The sequence below is a fragment of the Leishmania braziliensis genome, chromosome 29, assembly GCF_000002845.2.
Source record: "Leishmania braziliensis MHOM/BR/75/M2904 complete genome, chromosome 29".
Classification (NCBI taxonomy): domain Eukaryota; phylum Euglenozoa; class Kinetoplastea; order Trypanosomatida; family Trypanosomatidae; genus Leishmania; species Leishmania braziliensis.
In genome coordinates, this window is record NC_009321.2 from 110,735 (window position 1) to 123,344 (window position 12,610).

At 59.8% G+C, this 12,610-nt stretch overlaps 3 protein-coding genes across 3 annotated transcripts; all 3 read right to left on the reverse strand.

Annotated features, from left to right (window-relative positions):
• Positions 1-815: 815 nt before the first annotated feature.
• LBRM_29_0310 (protein kinase-like protein) lies at positions 816-5,123 on the reverse strand (the record flags this gene model as incomplete). Its single annotated transcript, XM_001566329.1, has 1 exon — positions 816-5,123. The coding sequence occupies one exon, from the start codon at positions 5,121-5,123 to the stop codon at positions 816-818; it is 4,308 nt and encodes a 1,435-aa protein (XP_001566379.1).
• A 2,067-nt stretch (positions 5,124-7,190) lies between these two features.
• Positions 7,191-10,082, reverse strand: LBRM_29_0320 (conserved hypothetical protein; the record flags this gene model as incomplete). The annotated part of the gene is made up of 1 exon (XM_001566330.2): positions 7,191-10,082. One exon carries the CDS (start codon positions 10,080-10,082, stop codon positions 7,191-7,193), a length of 2,892 nt encoding a protein of 963 aa, XP_001566380.2.
• A 1,589-nt stretch (positions 10,083-11,671) lies between these two features.
• On the reverse strand, positions 11,672-12,454 carry LBRM_29_0330 (putative RNA binding protein; the record flags this gene model as incomplete). Its single annotated transcript, XM_001566331.1, has 1 exon — positions 11,672-12,454. One exon carries the CDS (start codon positions 12,452-12,454, stop codon positions 11,672-11,674), a length of 783 nt encoding a protein of 260 aa, XP_001566381.1.
• Positions 12,455-12,610: the final 156 nt, after the last annotated feature.

Consider the following 12,610-nt stretch of genomic DNA (forward strand, 5'->3'; position numbering starts at 1 on the left):
TGGGGTGGGCGGATTAAAGGAAGTCCTCCAAAACAGAAGAGAAACAAAGAACGAAAAACAAAACAGAGCATGAAGAGGTGCGAAGGTGCTCAAGAGAGAGGCCATAGAGGGAGGGGGTGGAGAAGAGTAGCAGAATGCACTGCAGAAAGAGAAGAGAGCAAACAGAGGTGCGAACACGAAAAAACTTCGATGATTGAAAAGTAAAAGAGAGGGAGCGGGAGAGAGCAGTGCGTCGCGAATGACGCCTTATGTTTACATCCGCGCACTTACGAGCCCCTGTGCGTCTCTCCCTCTCTCTGTGTGTGTGTGTATGGAGGAGAGGGCATGAGGGGAAGGAAATATACATGAAAAAGGGGTAAATAAGAAGAGGAGCACTTCGCCCGCTTGCCTGTCGGGTCCCAAGCAAGCAGCATACATCATCGTGACACAAGATAGAAAAGGAGTGAAGAGGGAAACTAAAACCGTCACAAGACATTGCATAGAGACACCCAGACGCGCTCAGTTGACGTGGGGGTGAGCGGAACGGTGAGGAAGGGGTAGGGAAAGGAAACACTCAGTCGCACCACCTAGAATCACCGCTCACTACTACTGGTCATAGCATTGGACACGCCTATCATGCACTGCACGTACTCAGAGCGAGTGTGCACCAGTATTGAACAATCGACGCACTAACACCTACACCCGGGCGCGCGCACACACGCAGACATCCGCACTAATACAGACGTGGAGCGCAAACTCGAGAAGAGAGAGCACCGGCGAGGTCAGCAGAGGGGTAAGGAATGTGCTTCTTTCGCGATCACACACAAGCACACTGCTTAGCGATGACGCCAAAACTGCAATCTTCTCGTCAGTGCAGGGGGTAGCTCAGACGTCGACTTGTGCAGTGGTTGGCATGGTGAGGTGCGACCACGACCAGCGCCGCCCAGCTTCAGATCCTCCGACGGCGGCGACGACTTTGGGTCCCGCCGTTGCGCAGGCGACTCCGCCTCGCGCGCTTTCCGCAACAAACCTAATGCAGCGGTGCAGTTACCCGGGCTTCCAAGCACGATGGTCGAGTCACCATTAGGAAAACCGGGCACTAGGTGTACACACTCACGCCTGTCCTTCTGCTTCCCATGCTGTGCAGCCACTTCCTGCACAGACACCAGAGGCTCCACACTATTCAAAGAGCCACACGAGTCCGTACATGACAGCTGCAGGGGCGGCTTCAGCCGTTGCGACACTCGATCGTGTATCGTCCGCCGCAGCTCCTCGTCCTCGCCTCCACCGCTGTCGGCTGCCTCGCTCACGGAGGAGTCCCAGCACGAGAAATAGTCGAGGTCGGTGATACAGCTACCCTGGACCTCACGCGACACCTCCCCGTTGCACCGACGTTCAACATATGGTGTCAGAGCCGCCCTGCCCTCACGTGTCCTCCTCGTCGCTGCGAAGGAGCGCGGCCGCCCTGCTGAAGACGTCGCCGGTGGTGAGGTTGGAGGCGCTGGCGCAGCAACAACTGCCAGAGTAGTGGTGGCTCCAGTGCCATTAGGGCTGCTTGATCCCTCTTTGCCGATCTGATGTTGCTGGCTCCTCTCATTTTCCCCTGCGCCGAGGTCGGGAGTGTTGCTGCCGGCTCGCGTGAGGGGACACGGCAGTGGGGAGGTGAAGTCAGCGCAACTTGTAAGCTGCATTCCTGGAGTTACAATGCGATCTGGGGGTGACTCCTTGAATGGGGTCGATGCTGAGAAGAGGGACTCGTTAATCGCACTTTCGGTGACGCTGCTGCTCTGGCTGGAGAGGCACTGGTTGTACACCAGCGTGTGCTCCCGACGCCTGCCCCGCTGTTCAGCGACCGTGAAGGAAGCTGTGTGCACACTTGAAGCGCCGTAGAATGAGTATTGGCCCGCTGGCGAGAACGACTGCGAGGCGTACTGGCATTCAGGGCGGGCCGCTGATACGGGTCGCATCTCCCGCCACGTCTGCGGCGCCACGTCACCCGCCAGGATCGGCTTGGAACGGCGTCCGAAGACGACGGTGGTAGCCGGTGGGCTCAGCGAAACCGTCGAGGTGCCGGAGCTGGCAAACACAGAGGACGTCTGGCTGTCGCTCGCGACGGTCTGCGGTCGATGGCGCTCAGACATGGCGTCTTGCGCGACGCTACCTATCGCGAACGGCGGCGAAGTAGACCCCTCCATGCTGAATCGCCGGCTCGCTGAAGCAGCAGCAGCCTCTCGGGACATCTCTGGTGGCATGGTGGTGCGCACCGCCCTAGACATCAACGGCGAGCCATCTCTGCCAGACACCGACCGCAAAACTTGGCTGCTGCGGTTCGACCGCCGTAGGGTGGACGCCGAAGACAAGTCACTATAAAGCCTGCTCGGTGGGCGTTGACCGAGGGGCACCGCGGTGCCACCTGTAGTGGAGGTGGATGACTTTGTGCCCAGGGTCGATGCTGTGCGGAACAGAGGGTGCTGCAGCACTGCTGAAAGCGCGAGTCGTTGCTGCGGTTCTCGCACCAGCAGCTTCCTGCACAACTCCACCCACTGATCGTACGCCGTCACAGTCATCCCAACCCTCTGCGGGATTGCCTCCAAAGCCGGAAACAACAGTGATGAATTCAGGATCGCGTCGAACGTATCGCTGATCGTCGCCGCAGCAAACGGCAAGCGTCCGAAGATGACGGAGTAGAGCACCACTCCATAAGACCAGGCGTCGGAGTCGTAGCTGCAGGTGCTGCTCATGATCAGCTCTGGGGCCGCGAAGGCGGGAGTGCCAATGGCTAACCGGTTCCCTTTCAGACGCCCCTCCACATCGACACCGGCGGCCAGGAACATGGACGACTCAGGGAGGAACGATGTTTCTGTCATCATCTGCGATGTGTTCGCGTTGTGCCCCGCCACGCCAGGGCCCCAAGGCAAGCGATCCACGATGCTCATTGTTGCCCAACTGTCATTGGCACCACGAGACGACTTCCAGCGGTTATGTGGCACCAGGACACTTGCGTTAAGTCCCTCTCCTCCAGCCGCACCGACGAACATGTGCGACCCCGGCAGCTGTGGCGGATTCTTCGAAATCAGCACGCTCTCACCAAAATCTGTGAGAAGGATGTTGTCGGCCTCAGTGAGGAGGATGTTGTCCGGCTTCACGTCGTTGTGAACAATTCGGTGACGGTGCACGTAGATGAGGGCCTCGGCGAGTTGGTACAGCAGGCGAACGCATCGTGAGAAGGGCCGCACGACGTCGCACGGTGCGCAGCCGAGGACGGTGTCAAACGCGTGCATCACGGTGAGCGGACCCTTCTCAGCGTATGACATGACGAGATGCACCGAATCCTCTTCCTCGTCGTCGATCACTTCCTTGAGCTGCGCCACGTGCGGGTGCTTGCACACACGCCGCATAACGCGAATCTCCCGCTCCACCGGCGGCAGTTCACTTGAAGGTGTAGACTGGACAGACTTGGCGAAGCTGCCGCCGCTAACGCTCTCACTCACGTTCGTCGACCTCACCGCGGCTGTATGACGCCCGGTGTCGCCCGTACAGGTAGGTGAGCAGAAGTCGTTCAGGTGCTTGCCGGAGCCCATTCGCGATGTTGGCCTCTTGGTTGTGCAGGGGGCTTCGCCGTTGCCGCTGCCGGACACCATAGCCGAGAAGGCCGCAGTCACGTTCTCCACAAGCGGGATCACGGTGTCACTCGGACGGGTCACCGTGGGTACCTGAATGAGAGACTCGAGCGCGGCATCACGCAGGCAAGCATCCATGCTGTCGCCTGCGTTTCCCTGCCGCATAAGTGGACGCGCTGAGGCAACGGCCATTGAGAAGGGACGCACAAGAGTAGGAGGGGTGTTGGAGGTGGTGTTACCACCCGCATAAGCAGCGGCGCCATCGACGTCCACGGCCCCTAGTCGGGGGCGGCCCAGCTGTTGCCCCTCGCTGTCCGATGTGCTCATCGATGCCAGCGGAAAGCGGCGACCGACGGCCTTGCGGCTGTGCCGCGGTACAGTTTTGATGGCGAACGTCTTACAGGTCTGCTTGTCCACTGCCAGATGCACGCGCCCCGTCGCCCCGACACCGATCAGCCGCGTCACGTAGTAGTTGTTCAGCACCTCGATGCACGCCACGCTACTGCTGCAGCTGCTCGCACTGGTGCGGCGGCCCCGCTCGAAGGCGTCCTGCGAGCGCGCTGCGGTAACAGCCGCTAACGGCCTCCAGCTGAGAGGAGGCAGCTGTGAGTTCGACGGCTGCGTCTTGGATGATAACAGCGCGCCTTTGGTGCTACCTGTCCCTCCTCGGGTCTTCAATACGGCCTTCTCCGGGGCCCTCGATGTGGACGACACAGACGTCGACGTGAAGGGGGAAACCTTGTAAGAACCCTCTGACGCTGACGAGGTGGAGACTTCGTCGTACGGTAGCACCTTCACCATTGAAAAACGCTTGCGGTCAATGGCAATGCCCTGCACGTACACCACGGCGTACATGTCCCTCACTAGGTCAAAGAGCTCATGGAAGCGCATCAGCAGCCCGTCAAGCTCTACGGCGCGATCGGCTTCACTGCTGTCGGCGTAGAGAATCATGCGGCGGGTCTGCTCCAGATACCGGTGAAAGGCGGCGGTCACACCTGGCGGCGCCTCTGTGTCAGGCGTAGGGTTGAAACAGCGAGAGGTGTCGTTCACGCGCGGTGGCTCGGCAGTCGGCGCCGTCGACGGGCGCTCCTTCTCGCCCTCCATGCCATCGCGGTTCCTCTCTGAACTACCTTCATCATTGCTGTGTCTACGAGACGTCACTGACAGAACACTCATCACGCTGGTGTTGCCCACCTCGCGGGCCATCGAGGCATCGTATGGATTAGGAGAGCGCACTGCCTTGCATTGTTGAGCTGGCACGAGGGGGGCGGGGAAGAGAACTGCTGGCCTCCGCGGATTCCCCGATTGCTGCTGCGGCGGCGGTAGGGCCAGCGGCGGTTCTGGCGGTCGTGGTTGCTCAGGGGACTGGCAGTGTTTGTGTCCTACGTCGTCATTGCCTCCTTTCGAGCCAACTGCAGAAGACGCGGCGCGATCCTCAATAGAGAAGCCTGGAAGCCGCAATGCAAAATCGTGAAAGCCGCTCAGTCTTGCAATAAGGGCCGCCCGCTCAGTCGACACGACCATACTTGCGGCACCAGTAGAAAAAGGCGATCCCACGGTGGCGGCTACTTCGTTGACTGGAGGGCTACATGAGCGCAACAGCCTTGGGCTTGACACATCGTCATGCTCCGGGCTTCGTCGCCGCTGCACTGGGTGAGCTGCTTTGGGCGACGTGCTCCATGGGACTAGGGAGGATGCAGACAGTCCGTCGCGGCGATTCAAACCCAGCATAGTAAGTGACGGGGAGGAGGCGTGCCGGAGGTGCTGCCAGGCTAGCGGTGAGAGAACGCCGGAGTTGCGAAGCGCTGCACTGTTGACAGTCATAATAGAGTTCACATCGGTGCTGGACTGCACACCGCCGTACTGACTGTGTGCGGGGGAGTGCTTCGAGTCGCTCATGTGTGGCTGACACTGAGGGATAGTGGAAGAAAGGGGAAGAGACAGGAAGGAAGCCGACAGGTGATGTAGCACAGACACACGCACACACACATATATATATAACTCAAGTTGAAAAAATGGATGAGGCTGTGCACACAAGAAGCAGAAGGGGCTCGTGGTTCGGATGCGCGTCCACAGGCACGGTGGTGTCGGTAGAGCACGTGAGAGCAGTGACGGTCAAGGCAAGCGCTTGAAAAGAAAGAAAAGGCAGAGAACGGGCTGCGTGTTTGAGCTCTGTGCGTGTGTGTGTGTGTAATGATCTGCGCTGCGTGTCCGAGGGTCATGGAGAGGGAGGTCAGGTAGAGAGAGCCGTGCAGGTGCGTGAGGTTAGCAAGTGCCTGCTAGTCCACGGGCTTTGTCACTTCAACTGTGGACACGCACGGCACCCGCCTCACCGGTCGGCAGAAGAAACCCGTCACAACACACGTACGGCGAAAGTAGGAGAATGGGAGGACAACTCCTCGCTGACAGGGTGGCAGAGGTGCGGTTTGGGGGAGCCAGAAGAGAGTGACGGCTGAGAAGGTGCACTCTAAGAGAGGTAACACACAGCAGATCCTCTGGGGTGAGACAGAAAAAGCCTCCAGCACAGGCACACCAGCGTTGACTCTCCGCTACTGTCAGCCACGCACTCGGGACGTGCCAGATCCTGACTAGAGCGCGCTCTCCGTCCTCTGCGTCTCTGCGCCGGCGCTGCACTAAGCGGCAGGTGTCTCAGTGCACCAGGTCGTGATGCTGTACCACCAAAGCTGCTCTCTGCGCCTAGGCTGGCTTTGCCCAAAGCCAGCCTAGGCCTGTCTCTCTACCACGCCGCGTGCTGTGAAGCAGAGCGAGGCCGTCTGAGCCTGAAAAGACGCACACCGAGACAAGCACAAGCAAGCACGCACGACCCTTGTCAGAGAAATGACAGACAAGAGAAGGTCAGGACCCAACAGTGGCTGACACAGCAGCGGGGGTGGCATGCACACGAAGTGGCAGAGCCGAGGAAGAGGAGCGCAAAATACGAGAGAGAGAGAAAAAGAGAGAGTGTGTGTGTGTGTATATGGATGTAGGAGGTGAATCATGTGGCGAGTAGAGGCAGCCGTGAGCACTGCAGTGAGGGAAAGTGGAGGCCCAACGCTTAGTTGTGTACATGCGCATGTATGCGCGCAACCGCCTTTACTACTTTACCTTTTTTTTTTCCTTTCGTCATCTCCCCAAACGTTGTGCTGATCGCCCAAAAGTATCCCGCTCCGTCGGATGCCCGGGGGGAGGGGGAGGGAGGGGTCTCTGACGAATCGGTCCATCACCCACAAGCCCCCCTCCATCCTCGTCCCCGGGCCCTCATGAAGAGAGAGAAATTCAACAGCGACCCTCACAAGTTCGTTGCCGCTCTGACGGCTCACACACATTCGTTTGCGTTTCACGAGGCTCTCAGGCAGGCATCCCGAGTACCAGCCAGCATGTTTGTGTGTGTGTGGGTGGGCGTGCCTGCCTGTGCTCGTGTTCATCTGCGTGACAAGCTCTAACGGGCATACGATGCGGTACGGCACCCCACACACCATCGGGAGAGGGGGGGAAACGGCACACGGAGAGCGAGAGAGACCCTCGTCCCCCCTCTAGAAAAGGCCATCACCCATGGAGATGCGGCTCATCAGAGCGTCACACGTCCTTCCCTCACACACCAGACACCCACGACAGACCCACGCTCAGCGTGCCCTGCGGGTGCAGCCTCTCCGTCACTCGAATGATGGCATGCGGCGAGTTCAACAGCGGACGCAGCGCCACCTCCACCACGCCGAGGTTGGCTTGCACATTAGTGGCGCGCTCGTCGAAGAGGACAAAGCTGACCACACCAAATGCCACAAACCGAATCAGCGCTGGATCGACGATGACGCGATGGTCTACTGGCACCACATCGAACACAGGGTCCGTCGTAAAGATGCGGCTAGAGGGATGAACGACGGTGTCCCGCACGCAGTTGAGAGCCCCAAGCGGCGACGTGGCGGTGTAGAAGACGTAGGGTTGAGGCGCCGTGCCGCCCTCCAAGGAGCCGGCCAGGCCCTCGGCGCGGAACACTTGGATGCGCAGGTAGCACACAGTGCGCAGCGCTACCATGGCCGACTTGATCTCTTGCGCAGACAGTGTGAAGGTGGTCGCCCCGGCACGTGGGTCGGAAAGAGGAGCGCCCAGCAGGATGGGCAACACAAGACGAGCGCAGCAGAACTCAACCAAGATGCTCCCCACCGTCTGCCCCTCGCCGTCAATGAGGGGCAGTGTATCCTCCACCGGAACCTCGCGCGCATTGAGCAGCGCCGCTCCAGGCAGCTCCGCCATGGCTACCAATCGGCTTGTCTCGCCGGCGGCACAGTGCAGCTGGAAGCAGAAGACCGTCTCTTCGATAGTCGCCAGCGTAACCGCGTCCTTTGCGAGACCCTCATATTGAAAGCGCACGTCCACAACATCATCGAGAGCGCGCAGCGTCGGCCCCATCATCGCCTCGTAGTCGGCCAGCCCGTCCAGCGTGAAGAAGAAAGAGACGGGAGCTTTGAGATTGGCAATGCCCAAGGAACGACACATGGCCGCCTCCTGACTCTGCAGCCCCCGAATAGAGAAGCTGATGAGTCCCTCGGTGCCGAGACCGCTCGCTGTGGCAGCTGCCCGATACGCCTGCAGCTGCTGCTTGGCGAATATAGTCTGTACATGCATCACGCGACCACGAAGGGCAATGCTCTCCTCGAGAAGCGTATCCCGCTCATCGCTCACCTTGCGCAGCATCTCACGAGACTGCTCCACCTGCTCAGCCATCTGTTGGCAGCGCGTCTGGGCCAACTCCAGATCCATCGCAGCAGTAGCCAGGGCCTCGCGCATCTGGCCCTGCTCCCAGTCGCCGTCCCACGCCAGCGCCTCGAAAAGATCGAGCGCGTCTCTCGCCTCCTTCGCCGGGGCCGCACCGGCAGCGGCGGCAGCATCTCCGTCAACAGTGCCCGCGCCACCGAGACCCATCTCCGCCTCCCGCTTCTGTGTCCGCGATCCTCTCTTCTTTATGGCCGCCACTGCCAGGGCGCGATGCACGTCTTCATCAGTGAGGTCAGCCCCTGCTGCGGCGACTGCTGCGGCGGTGTGCCCCGCTAGCGCGATCTGCGCCGATATCGCGCTCTTCTCCTTCTCTAGTTTCGCTACCTCACCATGGTATAGCTGGAGGTCGCCCTGGGTATTCTCTAACCGACGGCGTAGCTCTGCAAGGTCGTGCTGGCTGCTGAGCAACCTGCGTTCCACCTCCCGTCGTTCTCGCTCCGCCGTGTCGCGCATCTCCTGCACCTCTGTGAGACGACTCTGGAACTCAAGACGAACCGCCGCCTCCGTCTCGCGCTGGCACGTCTGCAGCGATCCCACGAGCTTCAGTAGCTCTTGCTCAGTATTTGAGCATTCCTCCGTCTTGCGCTGCAGCGCCAGCTCCACCTCGGTCATCGACCTGCATTGCGTTCGCAGTGACGCTGCCTCGTGCTCCAACGTAAACAACGCCCTCTTTGTGTCAGCATGGGCTGCGTGCGCCTCCTTGAGTTCCTCGATGAGTCGGTTACACTCACCCTTCAGCGTCTCAACTTGCCCTTGCGCATACTGGAGGTGACTGTTCAGGAGAGCGACCTCGCTCACCTTGCGGTGCACCTCCCCATGCAGAGTCGCCATCTCCATCGGGTCTGGACTGCTCGCCTCCACCGAGCTTTTTGCCTGCTTCTCTGCCTCTGCGAGTCGCACCTTCAAGATCAGTTCCTGCTTCTCACGAGTGAGGGTATCAATGGAAGCGCGGTACTGCGTCTCCAGCTGCTGTTGCATCCCCTGCATGGCTTGGTTTGACTGAACTCGCAGCTGCTGCTGGGCGAGTACAGAGGCGTTGAGCTCCTCTCGTATCTTCTGAAGCTGGGAGCGGAGTTGGGCGGCCTCCTGCTTTGAGGCCTCTAGGATGGCCGCGGAGGCGTCAGCTGGCATAGTAGTTACGTTTTTCAAGGCAAGGGGCGTTGTAGCTCGCGCCTGGATAGCGGCGAGAGCGGACGAGCGCAACTGCTGGAGCTCCAGCTGCGCATGCGCAAGCGCTGCTTTGCAGGCCGCCAGCTCAGCCTCGCTCGCACCTGCAGCGACACCTGTGGTGCCCGGTGGACTTTCCTGCCTTTTCCATGCCTTCGCTGTAGTCGAGGATGCGCCGCAGGCTGTTTGGGAGCTCTGATTGGGGTTCAACGGAGGCAGCAGTCCCTCTAACGGCGGGGCCGCGGGCGCGCCTCGACTATCTGCCTCGGCTGCTGAGTGGGGTCGTGCAGACGGCTCCATCGCCCACGGCGATGGTGCACAGCAAGGACGCAAAACTGTGCTGCCTCGACTAAAACCGCTGCCCCCCTGCACCCGACGCCAGTCCGCGACAAGGCGGCGAAACTGCGTCTGCAGCTTCTTCAGCTTCTCCTCCAGATCATTCTTCTGCAGCTTCAAGACGATGTTCTCATGCAGGGCGCGCTGGAGGCGATCCTCTACGTCACGCTCAGCCGTCACAGCCACCGCGGCGCCGTGGCGTTGCATGATACAAAACGCGCAACAGTCCTGTGATTTGCTGCGCGCGTGCATGTGGTAGAGAGAGAGGCACGAGGAAGGGTACACAGGGGGGGGGGAGGGGGGACGTAGGTAACGCGACACGCTTGTGGTGCCGTTCTTCTCTTATGCTCGTGCTAGCACGACTTTGGAATCTAGTCTAGCGGCAAACGTAGCGCCGATGTATCGATCCCGGATGGGAAGAGTGGGAGATGTATAGGGGGGTATAGGTGTGGGTATATGGTCTGTATGGGTAGATGGTGTGTATGCGTGTAGGACTCCGTGAGTAAGTAGGCAGGTGCTTACGCGCGCCTGGACACAGGTGATCAGCAACGATGGCAAGCACGTCTCCGGGATGAAAGAAAAGAGCAGACAGCTCCACCACACCAGGTCAGATCGGGAGAGGGGAGGAGGGGGAGAGGCGCGTAGGGCTGTCGGAGTGGTGCTTGCACAGTTGAGCCCAAAACTTCAATCAGATGCGTCAGCGAGGCGAAACGGAAACCAAAGAGAAGAGAGAGTGCCCGGCTGCCGCGCTGCCCAGCACCTGCGAGTGTGCCACGCACCGGTAAATGTCGCCGCCGTCGCAGCAAGGCAGTACACCGAGCAGGCGTTGTTAGCAACGCAGCACAGATATGAATGAAGCAATCGACAGAGCGAAAAGGGAGAGAAGCGCGGGAAAGGTGTGCGAAGGGAGAGGCGAAAGCTGAGAAAACACACATGCGTACGGAAGGGCATCGTGGCGCACCTGGCGTGGGTCGCACTACAGAGCACAAGGAGCTCGTAGTTGTTTCGGCCGTCTATCTGCTCTCCGCCATAGAGCATGGTCTACACTCTCTACTCTGCTCAGCCTATCAGAGTCCCATCGCGTAGTGGAAAAGCAGCCGTAGACATAGGTGCTACAGGAATGTGCCAACCCAGTCATCGAAACACCACCCCTCTCTCAAACTCTACCCGCTCACCCGCTTTGTGGGCCGCCATCTAATGCACCCACCTCTGGGCAGCTCAGGCACGCTGACACTGTACCTCCCTTATGGATGGCGCAGGCGTGTTAGCTGACGCAGATCGTTCCGACGCAGCGTCATACAGGACCTGACTGCTGATATGAATGGCGATACATCACTCTCACCTTCGCACGTCGTAGGCGCTTCAGCCTGTCACAACCAGAAGTAGCTTTGCATTGGTAGGGATAGGGGGTACTGCTTAGTCTCCCCGTCATCAGGGGGGGGGATGGGGCCAGTGCGGGTAGAAAAAAAATGTTCGGCAAACAGCTGCCCCCACTGTCATGCAGCCGTCGTGGCTGAATTACTAACCATGGGTGGCGCTTTGGGAGATGGCCGCCTCATGCTGGAGCTCCTTGACCCTTCCCCAAGACCCTAACGAAGGGCGGTTCACAGAACGAGCTGCATCTTGCAGGATGCAGTGGCATTCTTGTTAGCGAGCTGTGAATAACGGCTACCGTTTGGTCGCAGGGGGACTGGCCAGGTGAAGGCTGCCTTTTTAGCGTTCACGAGGACACTTTCCGCCAGTGTTCCAGCCACCACGCACACACGCACAGACCCAAAAGGCGCGCATTCGGACCCTCAGCGACGCAGGTGGTTGTAGACATTCACCTTCTCAGCCCATGACGCGTCCTGCACACGATTCTGCTGCCGCTCCTGCCGCATCACCGCCATCTCCTTTGCCACCATCTCACGGTAGCGCTTCTCCTCTTCGCGAATGAGGGCGGCGTTCGCGCGCTCCTCCTTGGTGCCGTGCAGCCTCCCGCTCCCGTCCTCCATAAGCGCGTAGTGCACAGAAATGACGCGATCGCGGAACACTTTCTGGTCCATGTCTCGAATAACGCGGTCGCTTGCCTCAAACGTCTTGTACGACAGCACGACAACACCGCGAAAGTTACCGACGGAGTCGCGCAGCATGCGAGGCGGGGCGGCGAACTGGCCAAAGCTCTCGAAGAACCGCGTCACGTCAAACTCCGTGACGCGGTAATCAATGTTGCGCACAACCACCTTGGCACCCACCTCGTGCAAGCCAACCACCACGGCCCCACTCCTCTGTGAGCCCGCAGCACCACCTTGCGCCAGCTCGGTGCTGGCGTGAAAGACGCGCAGCTCCTTATTGAACAACTTGATGCGCGCCCGGTAGAGAGCCTCAAAGCAGTACTTGGCGTCCTCGGCGTTCTCAAAGTCGACGTAGCAACGCGAGGCGCGCTGAGGCATGCCGTTGAGGTTCACTTCAGTCGGCCAGCTAATGTTTTGAATGCGCCCGAACTGCAGACACAGCTCATACACGATGCCCTCATCACAGTGCTCATCTAGGTTGGTAAAGCTTACGCGCCGCAGATCCTCACGCTTGTACGTGGCCATGGTGGAAAGCGGAGGAAGGGGGACTCTCAGACGCAGAGTCGGGGAAAGTGTGGGGCCTGATACGTTCGCTTCGCTCGTGTGCGTATGTTGGCCTCACCACGAAGAGCAAATCAACGTGCGTGGTCGGTGGGGTGAGGGTGAGAGAAGATGAAGAGT